Source organism: Podarcis gaigeae (assembly GCF_964106915.1).
Source record: "Podarcis gaigeae genome assembly, chromosome: 1".
In the NCBI taxonomy this organism is placed as follows: Eukaryota; Metazoa; Chordata; class Lepidosauria; order Squamata; family Lacertidae; genus Podarcis; species Podarcis gaigeae.
In genome coordinates, this window is record NC_139678.1 from 17,911,527 (window position 1) to 17,933,382 (window position 21,856).

The 21,856-nt window shown below is 45.6% G+C and overlaps 1 protein-coding gene across 6 annotated transcripts in view; it reads left to right on the forward strand.

Annotated features, from left to right (window-relative positions):
- The window catches only part of CCDC85C (coiled-coil domain containing 85C), a 180,357-nt gene that overhangs the window by 103,957 nt on the left and 54,544 nt on the right, over nucleotides 1-21,856 (forward strand). For all 6 annotated transcript variants that reach the window (XM_083737067.1, XM_083737071.1, XM_083737069.1 and 3 more), the window contains one exon: nucleotides 15,399-15,475. In XM_083737067.1, coding sequence (XP_083593193.1) covers nucleotides 15,399-15,475 — 77 coding nt within the window. The remainder of the gene's footprint in view (nucleotides 1-15,398; nucleotides 15,476-21,856) is intronic.

The window sequence follows — 21,856 nt, forward strand, 5'->3', positions numbered from 1 at the left end:
TTGGCAACATCTCTCTCCCCAGGCCAAAGGATTCCTCTCAGAACATAACCCCTTTTGTCATGTTAACCGATTTGCTCTTCGCTAGGCCAGCCAGCCTGGTTTGCATAAGTCAGCCCTGGGATTCCTTGTCTGGGACAGTTCTGCAGCTGGTAAAAAAGGTAAAGGTACCCCTGCCCATACGGGCCAGTCTTGACAGACTCTGGGGTTGTGCGCCCATCTCACTTAAGAGGCCAGGGGCCAGCGCTGTCCGGAGACACTTCCGGGTCACGTGGCCAGCGTGACATCGCTGCTCTGGCGAGCCAGAGCCGCACACGGAAACGCCGTTTACCTTCCCGCTGGTAAGCGGTCCCTATTTATCTACTTGCACCCGGAGGTGCTTTCGAACTGCTAGGTTGGCAGGCGCTGGGACCGAGCAGCGGGAGCGCACCCTGCCGCAGGGATTCGAACCGCCGACCTTTCAATCGGCAAGTCCTAGGCGCTGAGGCTTTAACCCACAGCGCCACCTGCGTCCCTCTGCAGCTGGTACTTTCATCCATATCCCAGTTAATCAAAATCCTACCGTTTATCAATTTCTAGGGTTAAGGGATGTGCTCCCCTCCCCACCCCCCACAATCTATAACAATATATCTCTGTTGGGCTTCTTTCAAGGCCAGAAAGTAAAAGTAAACACACATTTTCACACAGTTATGTTTCCTCTAAACTGCGCTTCTTCGTGTTCGAAGCAAGTAGAATGTGCTCATGAGAGAGCATGCACATTTTTAGGCACTGATGGGAGCAATTTGGAGGAGTCTTGCCCTTTAAGCAGGACAAGAGAACTGAGGGTGAAGGAGCCAGAGAGCCCATGTGCTGAGGCCCCTGCTCTACCTTGAAACCAGGACATTCCACCACTGGGCTTTTTCTCAGCCCCTTGCTTGTAATGAACATGGGACTGCAGCCAAGTCAGATGGGTTTTTTTCCAGGCCAATTACCTGCCACACAGGATGTTCTCCCTAGAGGCTGATACACACCATTACTAACAGCTAAGCCACAGTCAAGGTAGATCCATTGAAATCAATAGACTTAAGTTAGTCCATTGATTTCCGTGGATTTTCTCTCAGTTGGGTAGAATTCAGTGTAGCGCTAAGGAGATTTCTTCATCAACGTGAGGATTTCTGCTTGCCTAATGGAACACTCTCTTCCCCCTCCCAGTCCCATACTGTTCTGGGGGTTCTTATGACACACAGGGATGTGTTAAGGAAGGTGTGTGTGTGGGGGGGGGAACCTCATTGCACTAGCGGATGTCCTTGCATAGGCTTCTGTTAGTGCAGGGTTTCCCACACTTGAGTCCCCATCTGTTTTTGGACTACAGCTCCCATCATCCTTAACTGGGAGGACCAGGGGTCAGGGATGATGGGAATTGTAGTCCAAAAACAGCTGGAGACTGAAGTTCGGGAAACACTGTGTTAGTGGGATCTGTGTGTCAAATTTGGCTCCAAAATTGTGATGTCACAACTGGTAGTTGATTAGAAAACAAAACACCTTTTCCTTGCAAATACTATGCTATTTAGATTGGGTCTTGCTCTGATCCCCACTATGTTTAGAACTATGTGGGAACTCTGAACCTATTGTCTCAGTGTCTGGATATACCAAGTATGGGAGAGTCACTGCATTTTTGCCCAAAGACTGTGTGGGATAAGCTCTGTATATATTGCCTTGAGCTCATCATATAGAGATCCGATTAACAGCACTAATATTTCAGAACGTTCCATCAAATGGCAAGTCGATAAGCACAAGCATAAGGTCTGGATCATTCCCACCACCCAAGTCTCTAGAGAAGAGCTATCCATTCATAGCTTCATCCATCTCCTTTCTGGGTTCATCTCATTTGACTGCTGCCTCCTTCCACCCAAGCAAATAAGCAGAGATTCCTTCATGCAAATATGGTTTGTGGATCCGTGGGATACCAGACTTAGTAAAGAATGGATGCTGTAGGGGGTTGCTCCACCCATTCAAAAGGAGGCAAACTCTCCCAGCAAGCGGGCCTTTGATGTTCTTCCAGCCTCTTCTAACCAAAGCATCAGCTATTGAATGAGTTTGTGATTTAGGCCCCAGTAGCATGACTGCAACAAATGAAAAGCAGGAGAGGAAGGGTGGGGGGAGGATGGAAGGCAGGAAGATTGCTTACCCTAATCTGGAATGGCTGAGTAGCCTGAACCAATTCAGCCTCCTTTTTGTTAGCCCAATAATTAGTTTTGCTGTCTGCCTACTTGTATTGGAAAGCAGTGTGTGTGTGTGTGTGAGTGTGTGTGTGTGTTTTACATAGGAGTTATCATTGGGAATCGCAAGATGGCTTGCAGAATGCAAATTCATTTTGTTTTACAATTCCCCCTCAAGAGCTGCTTTGGTGGAGAGTTCTTGGAGCACTGACTATGAAGCAACTCAAGATTTGTAGTGGCTGTAGTACTGCTTAAGCAAAAACAGGCTTGCATTGTGATTCCCAGCTATTTATGCAGCCTTCCTCCAGACCTGCTGATGGTATTGTCCGAAAAGACCCTTCTTGAACAAAAGGCCAAAGGGCTGCTCTCATGAATAAATTTTTATTGCCTGGCAAAAGTATTACGTTGGGCAGCAATCTTGCAAAATAATTGCTCGTGTCTGAGATGCGCAGAATGTATCTGAGCATAAACAGGGGCGGATCGAATCCTTTAGTTTGTAAAATGAATAAATAAATCAGGGTGCTCCCAAAAGGCTCGGTTCCATTTTTATTTCCTACGTCTGCAGAATAACAGCATGTTTATTATGACAGATAAATGGAAATTTCAGATGTGGTTTTCTTCTAGTTACCCTATGTTGGGGATAAACAGCCTTGCTGGTGAACCCCTCAGATGCATCTGATGGTAATTGAAGGAGCGTCTCCACCCACATCATTCAGCCCTGAGATCAAGCACCGAGGGCCTTCTGGCAGTTCCATCACTGTGAGAAGTGAAGCTGCAAGGAACCAGGGCCTTCTCGGTGGTGGCACCCACCCTGTGGAACGCCCTCCCATCAGATGTTAAGAAGATGAGTAATGATATAACCTTTAGAAGACATCTGACGGCAACCCTGTATAGGGAAGCTTCGTAAGGTTCAATGTTTTATTGTGTTTTTTTCTGTGTTGGAAGCTGCCCAGAGTAGCTGGGGCAACCCAGTCAGATATGCGGGATACAGATAGTAATTTATTATTATTTCTTATTATAACTGTTGTGGAGATCATAGCTCAGTGGTGGCGCTATGTCCCAGGTGACCCTATGTCCCAGGCTCAGTCCTCAATATCTTCAGGTAGGACTGGGAGTGTCCCCCATGTGAAACTCTGGAGAGTCATTGCCAAATCAGTGTAGAGAATAATACATGGATGAATGATCTGGCTCACTATCAGACAACTTCCTATACATTGTTTGCAGAAGGTCCCAGGTTCCATCTCCTGCATCTCCAGAATGATAGACTTTATAGACTTGTGATGTCATCCAGCAAGTCAAGAATTATAATGTTTCATTTTGTAACGTCCAAGATTCTCATACTCTTGCTGCCATTTCCTGGTGAAGGAGAGAGACTTCCAGTTCTTTCTTGACTGTGTAACGCTGCTGAAGTAAGCTCTGAAGCTCTGAAGCTGTGCTGGGAACCATATAAGGAGCCTCTGAAGGCTGCATGGAGCTCCAGAAGCTCCAGCTGACTATCCCCAGGACATGCCCAAGTCATGTTGCTGCCGGAGTTGAAGGACAAAAGGGTGTTCCCTCTCCGCTGCATCTACAGAAGCCGACTGGGCTGACACTTACCGTATTTTTTGCTCTATAAGACAGACTTTTTCCTTCCTAAAAAGTAAGGGGAAATGTGTGTGCGTCTTATGGAGCGACTCCAGGCTGCGCAGCTATACCAGAAGCCAGAACAGCAAGAGGGATTGCTGCTTTCACTGCGCAGCGATCCCTCTTGCTGTTCGGCTTCTGGGATTCAGAATATTTTTTCCCTTGTTTTCCTCCTCCAAAAACTTATGGTCTGGTGCGTCTTATAGAGCAAAAAATACAGTAACTTTTATGCCAATACTGGTGATGGGATAACATCTTCCACCATATTGAAGTAGCAGGCCACATTAGGATGATCCAGAACAGGTTGTATAGCACCTGCCACATGAAGCAATTGCCTGTCTCTGCCTAATAGTAGGACCAGCTCTTCCTATCCCTGTGGTAAAGGATCAATTGAAGATTCATTCTTGGTGAAAGGGGCCATAGTTTAGTGCTAGAGTAAATGACGCAGGTGGCGCTGTGGGTTAAAGCCTCAGCGCCTAGGACTTGCCGATCGAAAGGTCGGCGGTTCGAATCCCTGCGGCGGGGTGCGCTCCCGCCGCTCGGTCCCAGCGCCTGCCAACCTAGCAGTTCGAAAGCACCTCCGGGTGCAAGTAGATAAATAGGGACCGCTTACCAGCGGGAAGGTAAACGGCGTTTCCGTGTGTGGCTCTGGCTCGCCAGATGCAGCTTTGTCACGCTGGCCACGTGACCCGGAAGTGTCTCTGGACAGCGCTGGCCCCTGGCCTCTTGAGTGAGATGGGCGCACAACCCCAGAGTCTGTCAAGACTGGCCCGTACGGGCAGGGGTACCTTTACCTTTACCTTTAAATGATTTGTCTGCAGAAAGTCCCTCGTTTGGTACCCAGCATCTTTAGGTTGCCCTGGGAAGGACCCCTGTCTAAAATGTTGGAGAACAACCACACTATTGATGGTCTGACTCAGTATCAAGTACTTTCCTGTGTCCTTATTGCAGTGAAAATGAACATGAGTTCTATCCAGAGTCTTTAGGTGGTTCTCTTTGGCACCAGACACTTGTGTCCAGCTAGAGTTCTTTGGCAAGGGATCACAGGACAAGCGCCATTGCCACATTTCCTACAAAACACTGGTACCATAACAAATGTTTCGACGTCTTTGTAGCCAGCGGGAAAGCCGCTAATCGGCTTCATTTTTCTGCTGGGTCATGTGACTAACGCTACCAAGATTAACGCTGCACGAGGAAAGAAAAGAGGCTTAAGTGACTTGAGGGTGCCCGGCAGGTCATTTTAACCTTTTCCTAATCATTAAAGCCGCGGAATCTCATTAGTCTGCAAAGTGACTTGCAGTTCCAACCCCTGAGCGGCGGCGATGCATAAAACTTTTTTCAGTTTGTTTGCCTCTGTCCCGGTGTGACGGGGTTTGCAAATAACAAAAGCAGAGAGGGTGTCTGCAATGTTTTAAGAATGCTGGCCCAGACAATTGTGTCAGAACCAGGTGGGGTTCTTTTGGATTCCTCGGGCCACAAGCTAATTTTTGCATGTCACACCAAGGACAAGTACTATGACAGGTGAAGTTATCAAAGGCCAGCGATTTAGAACCAGGTACCTAAAATTAGACTTCTAAGAAGAGTGTCTCGAGGCCATACTATAGTAGATCAGTGACTTCCCACCTGCACTAAAAAACAAGGAAGGCTGTGTCTTCAATTTAAACTGCTGCTTCTGCAGTGTTTTTCGTTGGCAATGCCGGAGGAAATTGTGCTGAAGATCCACAAAGGATCTGGGACTTTGGAGAAGAGTAGCTAGGAGACCTAGGTGGAGAGCTGGTTTACGCAACTATTTCCACATAGTAGCACGACACCGCCTTGACTCTGCTTCAATACATGCTTGGTTCAAGGTGCAGTTTTGATCTCCAAATCCTGGAACGGTCTGGGCCAGGGAGACGGTGGTCATGAGCTCCTTGTTTTTGTGCTTCTCCAGCCTTTTCTCTGAAACGCAGCTTTCTCCTCTTCCTGGGAGCAATGCAAAATGGACGTGTGGATACAGAGAGCAAAAGATTTGTCCACCTCCCAGTTCCTCCAACAAAGGGACATAGAAAGCTCAGTGGCAAGCTGCTTTGAATGCCGAAGGTCCCAGGTCCAGTCTCCCTTTCTGAATTTCCTTACAGCATGCCATTGTAGACAATACCAAGGTAGATGTACCAATGGTTTGGCTTGGTATAAGGTGGCTTCCTTTGTTCCTATGCCCTAGGTCACCTTATGCATCCATCTAACGCAGTATTAGTAAAGTCTCCAGCAGAAGTCTTTCCCATCACCTGATCCTTTTTAACCAGCATTTCTGGGAATAGAACCTCTGTGAAGTCTATTACAGTGGTACCTCAGGTTAAGAACTTAATTCGTTCTGGTGGTCCGTTCTTAACCCGAAACTGTTCTTAACCTGAGGTACCACTTTAGCTAATGGGGCCTCCCGCTGCTGCCACACAATTTCTGTTCTCATCCTGAAGCAAAGTTCTTAACCCGAGGTAATATTTCTGGGTTAGCGGAGTCTGTAACCTGAAGTGTATTTAACCTGAAGCGTATGTAACCCGAGGTACCACTGTACTAAGCTGTGGTCAGTCCTTATATTCATCATTTTTAAGACCCCCTCTCTGAAGAAATTTGCAAAAATTAAATTTCATTTTTATAAAACTTTTAAGCGGGAGGGTTAATTGGCTGTTATTATTTTTGTGTTTTTATATTGTAAACTGCCTTGTGATCCTTGCATGAAGGGTGTTATCTAAATTAATAACAATAATAGCATTAGTAATTGTTCTTCTTATCAAAAGCGTAACATACAAGTACTTTGGAATCCAGAGTATGCAATGTATGCTTGTATTTTGAAAAATCTTAAGTACACACACACACACACACACACACACACACACAAATAAAAAGTAGTGTCAATTTATTATTTTTTTACATTACAAGCTGGCATTTGTAGGTAAACACTTTGGAAAAACAAAGCAAAAGTTTCACCCGTTGTCTGGTGTTGGTATGGAAGTGCTGACCTGGCTAATAAATCAGCATGTTTTTACGAGGCAATGCAAGGTCTGTATTTTTAACCTTAAGTGCTGTTCTCAGGAGGCCTGTCAAGGAACGAATCTGAAATATTGCGCTAAAGAGCGGAGGTAAGATTTCAAAGCCCACTGACAGCCATTGCGAGTGAAACATTTTACTTAGTCCCCGCGTGGAGGTCCTCACTTGACACAAAGTTTGATGGAAAGGTCATCGCACAATGCAGTGGAAATAGAAGTGTCAGAATCATTCACAGCGCGAGGGAAAATTAGGGCAGCAGACAGGGTGATATGAGAGAGAAGTAGGCCAACAGACTTTCAGCTTGGCCGTGTGGAATTTGTGCGATGGGGGGAGAATATTTGTGCTTTTTGGGTGGAGCAAGCAGCTCTGTCGTAAACCACGTCTTGGTTGCATGTGCCACAACTCAGTTGAGTGCGGATGGCTAGCCTGTTGCGGAACGATAGCTCTCAACCAGCATGGCTAGTGATCAAGGATGATGGGAATTGTAGTTTGGCAATATCTAGAGAGCCACAAGCTGACCACCTTGGGGCAGAGCCTCTGTGTGCAGAGCCACAATGGGGCCCTAAGGACTTAGTTTGCAAAGGGTGCAAAGGATGTGTTGTCCTCTGGGTGGTACCAACTATAGTTGTACCTTGGTTTTTGAACAGCTTAGTTCTCGAATGTTTTGGCTCCTGAATGCCGCAAACCCAGAAGTGACTGTTCCGGTTTGCAAACTATTTTTGGAAGCTGAATGTCTGACAAGTCTTCTGCGGCTTCCGATTGGCTACAGGAACATCCTGCAGCCAATCGGAAGCCACGCTTTGGTTTCTGAACGTTTTGGAAGTCAGAACGGACTTCTCCGGAACAGATTCCATTTGACTTCCATTTACGACTGTGTAGCAAATAGGCACGGTGAATTTTTCAACTTTCAACTTCCAAAAATGAGTGGGGCCAAAATTTTGTAACATGACTTAGGAGATCAGTATATGTTTTGGTTAAATTAATATAATTTAATTTGGCCTGGTAAGTAAAATATGTGTAAAAGTGCATAGAAATCATTAAAAATGATTGCCTGGTATTTGCAGTTATTTTATAAGAATAGTAATAGTAATAATTTCATTATTTATACCCTTTCCACCTAGGCAGCTTCCAATACTACTACTACTATACTACTACTACTACTACTATTATTATTATTATCTAACAATTTCAAAAGGTAAAATTAAAATTCTGTTTTCCCAAAAGCAGTTTGTGTTTCTGCATCAAATGTAGACTTGCCAAATTAAATAATGTCCAACCACAAACATAATAGCAGGTTTGAATTCCTCACATCCCAAAAAACCACATATTTTTAAGACCCCTCACTGAAGAAATTTGCAAAAAATTAAGTTTAACCCTCTAAAATGACATGCCTCACTGCAGCAAGATGGTAAAAGAGCGGCCCTTGGCCCTGAAGCCAAGAATGGTGGATTAATAATAATAATAATAATAATAATAATAATAATAATAATTTATTTGTACCATGCCCATCTGGCTGGGTTTCCCCAGCCACTCTGGGCGGCTTCCACAAAGACCAAAAATACACTAAGATGTCACACATTAAAAACTTCCCTGAACAGGGCTGCCTTCAGATGTCTTCTGAATGTCAGGTAGTTGTTTACCTCTTTGACGTCTGATGAGAGGGCTTTCCACAGGGAAGGTGCCACTACCGAGAAGGCCCTCTGCCTGGTTCCCAGTAGCTTTGCTTCTCTCAATGAGGGAACCGCCAGAAGGCCCTCAGCGCTGGACCTCAGTGTCCGGGCAGAATGATGGGGGTGGAGACGCTCCTTCAGGTATACTGGGCCACCAATACTTTGAATTGTGCTTGGAAATGTACTGGGAGCCCATGTAGGTCTTTCAAGACCGGTGTTATGTGGTCCCGGTAGCTGCCCCCAGTCACCAGTCTAGCTGCCACATTCTGGATTAGTTGTAGTTTCCGGGTCACCTTCAAAGGTAGCCCCACGTAGAGCGCATTGCAGTAGTCCAAGCAGGAGATAACTAGAGCATGCACCACTGTGGCAAGACAGTCCGCGGGCAGGTAGGGTCTCAGCCTTTGCACCAGATGGAGCTGGTAGACAGCTGCCCTGGATACAGAATGAAAGCAAAAATTCATACCTAGGAAGGAACATAGGAAACTGCCTTTTATTAAGTAAGTCTATGTGTCCCTCTAGCTCTGTATTGTCTCCGCACTTACTGGCAGCAGCTATCCTGGGTTAAAAGCAGGAATCTCTCCTATCCCTACTTGGAGATGTAAGAGGTGGAACTTGGGAACTTTTGCATGCAAGACAAATGCTCTAGCACAGAGTTACAACCATTCCCCAAACTCCTTTTCCTTAAAAAAATGTGTGGCGTACATTAAAATACTTAATCCCCCTTTTAAAGCATGGCGATCATAGACATACCCTTACTATGTCTTCAAGCTGATAATTGGATGGGAAGGCAACACGGGCTGAGTTGAAGGTATTCCCAGGAGTTTTGTAATAAAATTCCCTGTGCTATCCAGGAGGTTAATTGCCTCCTTAGGTAACCTTAAAAGCCGAAGCGTCTGCACAGTATTTCAGTGCTTCTGTTTGTACACAGTATTAAGATGCGGCTGTTTTTAAAACGTAATTCAGTGCGCTTCTGTAATAAAATACTTTTTTTAAAAAAACAGCACCTTTCCCCCAATAGTATTCTACTCCTGTCTGCATTATAAAAATGGTGAAGTATGGAGGTCAATGAAATGCGCTGATTAATTTAATGAAGTAGCATCTGCTATCAATGTTTTCATTATAATAAGAAGCAACAATTTGGAATTAAATTTACAGGTTGAGTAAAAAAAAAAACACCCCAAAACACACACCTTTGCCAAATGTTCTCTCTGACTGAAATGTATGATGACTGGAATATATATGAGGGACTATGCAGGCTTTTGTTTCTACTGCCAGCTTAAATCGTATTTGCAATCGTGGAGCACTCTGTGAAATCTCAGGTGGGGGAAGTCGCAAGTGCTTTGGGCAACCATCCGCCAGGGTTACATTCATTTCGGAGGCGATTGCCTGGGGATCAAAATATGCACGTGGAGCTTTCAAGGCTGCGGTTCCTTATTTTACATTTTTGCTTCGTTTTGGATGATGGGTAGGGCTGGCGTCAGATGGGGGAATCATCAGGCAGTTGCCATGGCCCAGCAAGGGGACCACAGCCATCCCTCTGGGTCCCATACCACTTACTCCTTGTTGTCTCTGTCTTTTTACCTGCCCCATTCTTTACTTGTGAACAGTGACAAGATGAAGGAAAAGGACAAAAAAACCTACCTCTGTGTTCCTAGTCCTTTCCCTTCTGTGCTGTAATATTGCTGGGTTTGGGGAGAGAAGACGATAGAATCAGCAGTGGTGACATTGTCAAGGAGGAGTGGGGCAACTATGGGCCTAGGAAGGATTTTTGTTGGGGAGGGGCAGAACCTCAGTTCGGCATGTATTTTTATTGGTTTTTCTTGATGGGGGGAGCTGCCTGCCTACACTCATGGGGGCAACTGCAGACAACTTGCCGGTGGAGGCCGACTCATAAGGGCAAATGGGGCAATGCACTGTTAAATTCAGCCTTGATTCCTCCAAGCCCACTTTCCAGTGGACCTGGCTGCCAGGTTCTTCCTCCTTAAGTCTCAGTGTTGCCCTTGAAGAACTATCATTGGTTTCATCGACTGTTGACCTCCTTGCCCTACCAGTTCCATTGAGCACCACCCACCATTGCAACTTACCCAAGGATCCCACAAAACCTAGGGCTGGCATGGGTGAGGAGAGAGGATTTATTTCTTTGTTTCCAGTGATAGATCCATATTTGCTTAACGTTCTCATGGAGCTAGAAAACTTGGGTGTTCTTCAACTAAGTTTTAGTCAAGGTGTTGTTGTTGTTGTTTAGTCGTTTAGTCGTGTCCGACTCTTTGTGACCCCATGGACCAGAGCACACCAGGCTCTTCCACTGTCTTCCACTGCCTCCCGCAGTTTGGTCAAACTCATGCTGGTAGCATCAATTCTTTGGCGATCAGCCTTCTTTATGGTCCAGCTCTCACTTCCATACATCACTACTGGGAAAACGATGGCTTTAACTATACGGACCTTTGTTGGCAAGGTGATGTCTCTGCTTTTTAAGATGACCCACTGAAATGGATGAACAGAAATAAGTTAGGTCCATCAATTTCAGTAGGACTGCTCAAGAGCAAAACCTAGTTGCATGCCATCCCTTGGTCCCTCAAGACTGGTGGTGGTGTTTATTAAATTTGTACGCTACCCTTCATGCATGGATCTCAGTTCACAACATAAAATTGCCATTTAAAAAACACGAACTACATAATAAAGATAAGAACAAACACAAACCAGTCATTCCCGCCTCCAAGGACACATTTAAAACCACATTGGATCCCAATGAGCCAAAGACTCGATTGAAAAATAACGTTTTTGCCTGGCATCTAAAGATATGTAACGAGGGTGCCAGTCAAACCTCCCTGGGGAGAACATTCCATAAATGGGGAACCATCTCAGAAAAGACCCGTTCTTTTGTTGCCACTCTCCAGACTCCTCCTGGAGGGCCTCAGATGATGATCTCAGGGTTCCGAGTCAGTTCATATGGAGAGAGGCGTGTTTGAGGTATTGCAGTCCTGAGCCGTTTAAGGCCAGCACTGGGCCTAGGAACTAATTGGCAGCCAGTGCCGTTGGCCCAGGATTGGTGTAATATGCTTAAACCATGTTCCTTCAGTGAGCAACCTGCTCGCCGAATTCTGCACTAGCTGAAGTTTTTGAACCCTCTTCAGTCGCAACCCTATGGGACTTCCCCATCACTGAAGCAAAACAGCCTTACTGCAATCTGTCATTCTTTGGTTTACCTGCAATAATAATTACAAAGTTGTTTGTCAGCTTGGAAAGGGGGGAAATTAGATTGAATTGAGGTTGAATTACATTATATACCAGATGGAATAGCCCTTGTGCTAAGATCTGCATGTATTCGTGAGGGTAATAATACAGCTTCTTTAATGAGTTTAATTCTGGTCCCACAAGCAGAAATGATTTCAACTTAGCCAATTAGCTTTTCAGATTCTCAGGATAGGAAAAGGGCGTTCAGGTTTTACAACTCAGCTGTGAGGAACTGAAGTGGCTGTTAAATTTTGCTTTTCAGCACAAATGCTGCCAGAGCATCTAAAAATCTTTTGTGGATACACAGGCCAAACCTCTAGTGTGGGAAGCTGTCTCCTCAGCTAGAGAATTAACTCAGTAAGACATTCTGTAGCAGACGCGCAAGAGAGATTTTTGCAGCAGCCATTATTCAATTAGATAGGCTTCCAATAAAATGAACCTCGATTGCCCAGTCATAAGATCTAATTCCTGGTGCTTCTTCTTCTGTGGACATCCTAGTTGTTTTCTGTCCTTCCTTTGAAGTGGTGGCTCTGTTGTGGTCCACAGTTTATTCTCTCATTCGTGGTTCACCTCAAACTAGCCAGTGGTGGTGCAGTGCTTAGAGTGTCAAACTAGGACTTGGGAGAACAGGGTTCGATTCCCCACCCCTCCATGATGCTCACTGGGCCACTCAATACCTCCCAGCATGGATCTCCTTCATGTGCATGTCACGTGGAGGTGATGAAGCTGCCTTCAAGATCATAGCCCTTAGTTTTGCCTACACCAGGGACAGGAAGTCTGGGGATCAGCCTGACCAGTGGGCAGGAGCCATAGTCCAGCAATAACTGGAAGCCCATTGACTTCCCATCCCTGGTCCACACTGAGCAGCAGTGTGGCTTTAGGGTTTCAGACCAGAGTATTCTCCAGCCCTACCTGTAGATGAACCTGGGACCTTCTGCTTGCAAAGCAAGTGATGTGCCACTGAGCTGAAGCACTGCTTTGGGTATTTAAACAAAAAGAAGAAACATTTGGGCCAGGGCCGTCTTACCCATAGGCACTAGGAATGTGGGGCACCTGGGTGCCGGGCTCTCAGGGGTGCCAGGCCAAGAGTCTGGGGCCCGAGAGTTGAGTCCGGGGAAGAGCCCGCCCGTCGGTTGGAGTACCGCGGTGGGCTGTTCTGCTGCAGGTCACTCTGTGCTGCGAGTTCGGGAGTGACCGAGCCAGTGAGATGCTGAGGCAGCTGGCTGGCTCCGCTCTCCTGCATGGCTGGGACTGGACAACCTGGGGAGGGGGCACCAGGCAGATCTTTGCACCCTGGCACCGCATATGCTTAAGACAGCCCTGATTTGGGCATACGTACATGTGACTTGTCTGCACAATATTTCTTTATCCCAATTTTTTATTCTTTATTTCCTTATCCAGTTTCCTTATGCAGTTTCTTTACTGCAGAGAAAATCATTATTGCAGATCTTACCCTTTGCTGAAAGCAAAGGGTCGGCTCTTTGTAATGTAGGTCCCGTACTCACCAAATGTTGGGCATTTAATCTCAAAGGGAGCAACAGGAAGGGCAATGGGTTGAATTTGCTTTCTGGCTGAACGTCAAGCGCTGACAGCAACACCGTTGATTCGTTTTTTTGCTCTCCTTCACTTCTGCACACACATACTCTGCCCTCTGTTAAATTGAATTTTATTATGATTGCCCAGTGTTTCCTTACAGAGGCCAGAATGTAAAGAGCCAAATGGTTATTTCATCTGAATGGAGATTAAGGTCTCAAGGCAATAGTTTGATAGAGAGAGTGTAACTTTCATACTTTTCATTACTGGAGCAATTGGTGATGCGTAGAGATGCTCTTCACTTTATTGGGAGCAAGGAATATCTTGGCACTTCCAAAAGTACTCATGGAAAGTGCCGTTTACTTATCACCAGGTGCTGATTGCAAATTCCTTTTTAAAATAAAATAAAATAAAATCCAGTGTTCTGTCCCCCATCCATCTGCAACCAATGAGTAAGTGTGGGGGATTTTGTATTTATTTATTTTGGGCAGTGGGAAGGCAGGTATATGGTGAATTAAATATTAATTTGTTGGAACCTAAGGAAAGACCAGGTGCCTAATATTTACTGGGGGGGGGGCGGTCTCTTATTTCCAATGTTATTTGGATGATGTCGGTAGCGGAAACATTTTTTTAAAAAAAATTGTAAATGAGATACCTATAAAATAAATAACAAATATCAAGAGATTTAAACATTGCAACAAAGTTTTGACTGTTAGCGAGCTACTACATCTGTTATGGGGGTACTGTTATGTGTGTGTGTGATGCATTTTTGTATGAATGTGGCACTGCTATAGTGTGTTTATGTTTTTAAATATGCCATTATCCCCTTGGAGACTTTCGTTTAGCAGGCTATTTAAAAAGTCAAATAAACAAAAGTGATCAGAAGCGAAAACCGGAAAATATAACTTTGTCGCCAGAACCGCAGCATGCTAAAATGTTTAAAAATTACAAAGTGGAAAGCAGTTGGGCACATGTATCTGCGGAGGGTTTTTCACAACCGAGGGGGCCACTGTGGAAAAGACCCTTTCTCTCACAGCCATCTGCAATATCCCAGTTGATGGGGAGCACCTGGAAAAGGACTTCGGATGATGATCTCAAGGTCTGGGCAGCTCATATTCACCGGGGGGGGGGGCTGAAAACATGGGAGGCCACCACCTAGCTGAAGCTAAGCAGGTACAGGTGTGCTCGGTTGGGTGACCGCCTGGGAATCACGTTTGTGCTGCCTTTGATCCCGTGACAAAAGAAAGGCAGGATGTAAGCATAAGAATTCATTTCTTACAAGCTTTTCGAACTAAAAAGCTCCCAAGGGCTTTTGAAGGTCAAAACCAGCAATCGGGCTTGGAAATGGACCCAAAGTCACAGGCGATGATAGAAAATAGGCGTAACACGCTCGTGGTGCCTAATCCCAGTTTCCTGGCAGCTATACTGTGCAGTTTTCAAAGGCAGTGTTGCGGAAATCTAAAGCACAAGATTATATATGTGGAGAGATGCGAATGCCCTTGAAACACTGCAGAAACGGCTGGGTGTTCTTCATAACCGCCTTTGCTCGTTCCCTTATTCTTACCACATGCAAAATCTTCTATACTCCTTCAAAATAAAAAGCAGGTATTTTTGAGCATCGGTAACCCATTCCCCCCACCTGCTCCCAAACTCAGCTCTTTTGAAGGAGGAGACGGCCTCCTTCTGCCTGCACAAGGTCACCCCAATGTCCCCTTGCTCTTTTGATGCCTAAAACGTCTCCTCTTCTGCTGCTTTCGAAGGAGACTGAACCGAACCTCATTATTTCTGCCTAGCTTCTCGAAATGCTCCTGTTACTGGCACTAGCCTCCAAGGGTTGTGAGAGGCCTTTTCTGCTCCTGGGTTTGCTTCTGTTCTGTGTGTGTGTGTGTGTGTGTGTGTGTGTGTGCGCGGTCTTTGTTGTATTAATGGATTCAAACTGTGAAATGCCCGCTTTGTTCCCCTGGGCATTGTTCTTCAGTTCTTGCCTTGACCTTTCTTCTTCTGCTGAGAGGAAACATTAGTCTAATTGTGAAGCTATCTTGCTTGACTTTAAAGCACTATCTCCTGGGAAGGTTAATCTCTCATTTTTGCCTCTCTCTCTCCTTTCCTCCCTTTAAAGATTCGTCTTCTAACTACATCAGACAACTTGAAACAAAAGTCAAACTGCTAGAGGACGACAATAAACTTCTCTCTCAGGTAGGTGGGCTTTCGTAAGCATGTGTCGCTACCCTGGTTCCCCCTTCTGGTGGAGCAACGGCGGGTGTGGACCAAGAGGGGCCTGAATTTTGACGGGAACGTACCTTCACTGGCTGACAGAAGAACCGACCAGCTTCCTTGCTTCGCTAAGCATAAACTGAATTTTGAAACTCTGAAATTGAAAACTGTTAATCTATTTTCACATTATTGTTGTTGTTATTAACAACAACAACAACAACAACAACAACAACAACAACATTATTTAGACCAGAGATAGGGCCATGCAACCCAAAGAAATGAGGTGGGAGGGAGAAGGAGAGAGATAAGGGAACAGCACCCCCATCCCAGAAGCTATATGGGCTGGCAGCTGAATAATATTTCAGTACTGGAAACGGGAGAGTGTCCTCCACCCCACTCTTTCTAATGGAGGTCCACAGCTCCGTCAGCCAAGGTGCTGAGGAGGACAGCAGGGGGCTTTCCCTGCTGCCCCCCACTATCTCCACATTTTCCACTTGAGGCAGTTGCTTCACTCAGTTAGGCCTGGCTCTGCTCGCTGCTGTACTATGTTCTAGATCAGGAGTGGGGGACCTTGGGACCTCCAGATGTTGCTGAACTACAACTCCCATCAGGCCTGTGTCTGGGGATGATGGGAATTGTAGTTCAGCAACATCGGGGGGCAAGGGTTCCCCACATCTGTTCCAGTTAAGAATGAAACTACCGTATTTTTGCTCTACAAGACGCACCTAGTTTTTGGAGGAGGAAAACAAGAAAAAAAAATTCTGAATCTCAGAAGCCAAAACAGCAAGAGGGATCGCTGTGCAGTGAAAGCAGCAGTCCCTCTTGCTGTTCTGGCTTCTGGGATAGCTGTGCAGCCTGCGTTCGCTCCATAAGACGCACACACATTTCCCTTTACTTTTTAGGAAGGAAAAAGTGAGTCTTATAGAGCAAAAAATACGGTAACTTCTTGGTCCTCTGGAGTGAGTATATTGTATAACACATTGTTTTGAAGCAAGGGTTGTGGCTGTCCCTTAAATTTTAAAGCATTGAACTGGCTGGGATCTGCATATCTTAGGAACATGTCTCACTATATAAACCTTCCCCCCCCCTTTAAGATCCTCCCCAGAACCCCATGCCACTTCAGATGCCTCAAAGGCAAAATATTTGTCATCTGAGTCACCTACACAGGAAACCCTCCACAATTGCTATGAATGTCCCCACTTTTTCCTATTAGTTTTAATCCTTATTTTAAAGTTATAATGCTGTATTTTAATGTTTCACTTTATCAGTTCTGTGCTGTAAGTATGTCACTACGCCAGATTGAATATAGCCAATTTTTATTTTAATGTAATCTGCCTCGGAGATAATGAGGTGTAAATGGAGGAGACAGCTATCTGAAATGACGAAAAGAAATCCCCATCGCACCACAGAGGAGTCCAAGGCTTGTAATGTCTTTATGTGGCACATCCATGACCAAAGGGACATGGGAAACCTCCTTATGCTAGGTCAGATCATTGCTCCACAGAGCCCAAAGCTATCTTCTTGAAGTGGCACTGAATCACCCAAGGCTTAGGGTGCTTCTTCCAGCCTTCTGAGATCTGATAGAAGTACAGTGGTACCTCGGGTTACAGATGCTTCAGGTTACAGACTCCGCTAACCCGGAAGTAGTACCTCGGGTTAAGAACTTTGCTTCAGGATGAGAACAGAAATCGCGTGGCAGCAGCAGGAGGCCCCATTAGCTAAAGTGGTACCTCAGGCTAACAACAGTTTCAGGTTAAGAACAGAATGAAGTCCTATTGCGATTAATTGTGCTTATTCCCCAAATAATCTGTGGGATGTTGGCATGTATAGTTCTTGCAGTGTGCTGAAATGCAGGGGCTGATGGGTAGTTTTAGCCTGGAACTTTGAAATTCTGAGTCACATGCTCCAGTAGTAATTATTGTCAGATGCTTTTATTTTTTATTTCAAGGAAGCCAAGTTATCATCACTAAAATAAAAAAAAATAAGTAGATGGGCTCTTTTGGCAGTGTGGCTTGTTGCCAGGCAACAAGCCATGGATCGGATCGTGGTGACTGGCTCCCTGTTCAATATGCCCTTGGCCTGACTTCTTCCTGCTTTGTGTGTGCTGCACAAAAAAACACCAGAGGGTACTTTATCTGTTTGCCCCCCCCCCTTTTTAAACATATATACGAGGTCAAAAGCAGGATCAATAACTAATAGTTGAAAAGTGCACGGGCAATTAAAAAAACAAGCAAGCAGCAATTTTCCCTGTTCTTCTCCATAGCAGGTGATGTTCGTTCTGCAATTGGGCCTCTGAGATTAGGAAACCACTGAAGAAATGTTCTGGTTGGAATTTAGCAGATTTGCTTGTTTATTTATTTATTTAACACCAAATCTGGCCTTTTGTGTTGTTGTTGTTTAGTCGTTTAGTCGTTTAGTCGTGTCTGACTCTGTGACCCCATGGACGAGAGCACGCCAGGCACTCCTGTCTTCCACTGCCTCCCGCAGTTTGGTCAAACTCATGCTGGTAGCTTCGAGAACACTGTCCAACCATCTCGTCCTCTGTCATCCCCTTCTCCTTGTGCCCTCCATCTTTCCCAACATCAGGATCTTCTCCAGGAAGTCTTCTCTTCTCATGAGGTGGCCAAAGTATTGGAGCCTCAGCTTCAGGATCTGTCCTTCCAGTGAGCACTCAGGGCAGATTTCCTTCAGAATGGATAGGTTTGATCTTCTTGCAGTCCATGGGACTCTCGAGAGTCTCCTCCAGCACCATAATTCAAAAGCATCAAAAGCATTTGTGTTAAAGCACTCTAAAAAAACAAACCCAGAAAACAAAAAGGCTGATTAACAATTTCAAGCCATGGCAGACTGGGGGGGGGTGGAGACCTTTGCTGACACAGATTGTCACATAGACAACGGAGCAAATTTGTTTTCTTCCGCCTAGCCCTAGAGCCTTGGCCAACCTGTTGCCCTCCAATGTTGTTGGACTTCAACTCCCATCAGCCCCTGCCAGCACACTTGTTTTCGGTTAACCTAACACAATTAAAAGGGGGGAATTCCAATAATAAGTAGGTAGGCTGGGACCACTCTTTAAAATAACACCTTTTAAAAGAACTAGGTTGGCCAGGCCCCAGATTCCATCCTTGAGAAATCAAAGAAATTTGAACGAACCCCGTCTAGAAAATAAGGGGCTTTGTAGTTGGTCTCGTTATGAAAATAATAATTACCCCACTCCCAAATAATTAAAAGCATGCAGATCTAAAACGGATAGCCTGACAAATGTACATCAACAGTATCTCTAACAACAGGCATGGCGGGTTCAAAGGAACCTCTGGAATGTATCCTTCTATTCACACGAGACTAGCATTCTGCCTTCTCATGTGTTGAAAGACTGCAGAGATGTCACGAAGTGTGGAATGACGAGGTGCATTGAGAAATCCTTTGCTAACTTAATTTCGCTCTCTTCTCAAGGAGACACAATGGGAGCCTTGACGCATCACAGAGCATCAACTGAGCAGGTCAAGTGACTTGTTCCTGAGAGCGGCTTCTGGTAGCAAAGGGTCTTTCAGGGGGTGGGGGTTATTTGCAACAGGAACACTTTTTTTAAAAAAAGAAGAAGCTTGCAATATAGTTTTCAGCCGGAAGATCAAATTTCCTTAGTTGAAGCAGTATTTTGCTTCTGTGTTTAGAAGCTGGAAAGATGCCAGGTAGCTTTTCATAATCACCAGCGAGTCACTAATCTCTTAATGCATGGGCATTTGTTAGGACCTCAGATTTCATCACTCAGGGGGTCTTGTCTACACAACTTCCTACCAGCGAACTTACCAAAAGTCACTGAATGTCAGCATTCAAGGGTAAAAGCTTGCTGGGATCAGGCTTCGGTTCAGCCGGTGATCTTGTGAGCATCCACCTATTCCAGGGGAAATTTGTCAGCTTTGAAGAAAACCATCTAACACAGCGGTTCTCAACCTGTGGGTCCCCAGATGTTCTTGGACTACAACTCCCATCATCCCTGAGCTCTGGCCTTGCTAGCTGGGGTGATGGGAGTTGTAGTTCAACAACATCTGGGGACCCACAGGTTGAGAAAGACTGATTAACAGAACTCATCTCTCTCTGTCTCTCTTTCTCGATCTCTTGTTTGTGCTGGCTTCTAATCTAGGAACAGTCAAAGCCAAACATCAACTCCATATATGTTGTTAACAGGCAGGGCTCAGAAGGATAGATGAAAATGTAATAAGAGTCCTGCAGCGTCAGACCAAATCTAGTCCAGCATCTTGTTCGCAAACGGGCCAACCAGATTTGTATGGAAAGCCTGCAAGCAAGGTTTGAGTGGCTCTGTGGGTTAAACCACAGAGCCTTGGACTGGCTGATCAGAATGTCGGCGGTTCGAATCCCCGCGACAGGGTGAGCTTCCGTTGCTCGGTCCCTGCTCCTGCCAACCTAGCAGTTCGAAAGCACATCAAAGTGCAAGTAGATAAATAGGTACTGCTCCGGAAGGAAGGTAAACGGTGTTTCTGTGTGCTGCTCTGGTTCGTCAGAAGCAGCTTAGTCATGCTGGGCACATGACCCAGAAGCTGTACGCCGGCTCCCTTGGCCAATAAAGTGAGATGAGCGCCACAATCCCAGAGTTGGGGGTCTCTTTACCTTTACCTAAGTAAGTGATATTCAGAGGCATATTGTCTTCAATACTGGAGGCAGTTTGGAGCCCTCGTGGTAGCATTTTACTGCCTCATCCTCCATGGAGTTGTCCAATTTCCTTTTAAAATCTGGTGCCCAGATCACAAGAGCTTTCACTACATCGATATTAACTGCAGTTTAGATAGCAACTTCGTTCATGACATACATTGCACAGCGGTTCTCAACCTGTGGGTCCCCAGATGTTCTTGGACTACAGCTCCCATCACCCCTGAGCTCTGGCCTTGCTAGCTAGGGGTGATGGGAGTTGTAGTTCAACAATATCTGGAGACCCACAGGTTGAGAAAGGCGGCACTACAGTCTAGGGTCTGTGGAAATATAGGATGGGGGACACCTGACTTACTAGCAGTACAGGTGAAAAGGTTCTAAGGGTCTTGGTGGACCACAAGCTGAACATGAGTCAACAGTATGATGCAGCAGGGAGAAAAAGCTAATGCAATTCTAGGCTGCATCAACAGAAGTGTAGTGAGGGAAGTAATAGTACTACTCTATTCTGCCTTGGTCAGACCACATCTGGAATACTGTTTCCAATTCTGGGCACCACAATTTAAGAAGGATGTTGACAAGCTGGCAGCCAAGATGGTCAAGGTCTGGAAACCAAGCCTTATGAGGAACAGTTGAAGGAGCTGGGTATGTTTAGCCTGGAAAAGAGGAGAATGAGAGGAGATATGATAGCCATCTTCCAATATCTCAAGGGCTGTCACATGGTGGATGGAGCAAGCTTGTTTTCTCCTGCTCCGGAGGGTCGGACTCAAACCAGTGGCTTCAAGTTGCAAGAAAGGAGATTCCGACTAAACATCAGGAAATCCTGAGGTTTTTAAGCAGAGGTTGGATGGCCATCTGTGCTGGAAGTTTCAGTTGATATTCCTGAATTGCAGGGAGTTGGACTAAATGACTTCTGGGTTCCTCTGGACTGTTTCTATTGCACAAGAGGGGTTGGGTGGGATAGCAAAATATGAATCAGAATTCTGACCCTGAATTCATTTGTGCAGACTAAGTCTAAAGCATGCTGCTTTCACATGATGGTGCACGACTGCTGTCCGCTCTTCATGTATCCCTACTGAAGATTGCAGAAAACCCTGTTAAGCAGAGGCAGCAGCCGCAGAGCAGCCTGGTTTTGTGGACTGAGCCCTTTATCTGTGCAGCTCAGTCCTGCGCAGGAAGACATCTAAAAATAGTATTGTGCTAACGCGTTTACCTCACTGGTTTGTCATGTTCAATTCGGGGAGAAATCGCAGATGAGTCACAGCAAATTTCATTCTTTAGAACTATAAAATGCACGTCGCTATTTGTGGTTTTTCTCTTCTGTTGCTCCCTGTAGTTCCCACCTTGCAGGTTGAGAAACAAGGCCAGGCATCCCATTCCGCTGGGGGCTTTACATCACTACTGGCAAGGGGCCATAGCTCACTGGTAGAACACACGTGCTGCATTGCAGAAGGTCACAGGTTCAGGTCCCAGTGTCTCCAGGTAGGGAAGAACCCTGTATAAAATCTGCCAATCAGCACAGCCACTGCCAATCAGCACAGTCGGTACTAAGCTGCATCGACCAATAGCATCCTACCTCCTCACCTTAGGGCAGTATCCGGTGTCCCATGATGTTCAGCACAAGGACCGTTTCCAGCCACAGATTTGGGGAGTGTCATGTTTGTCATTGTAAAATAAATAAGCGAACTTGTGGGACAGCAAATT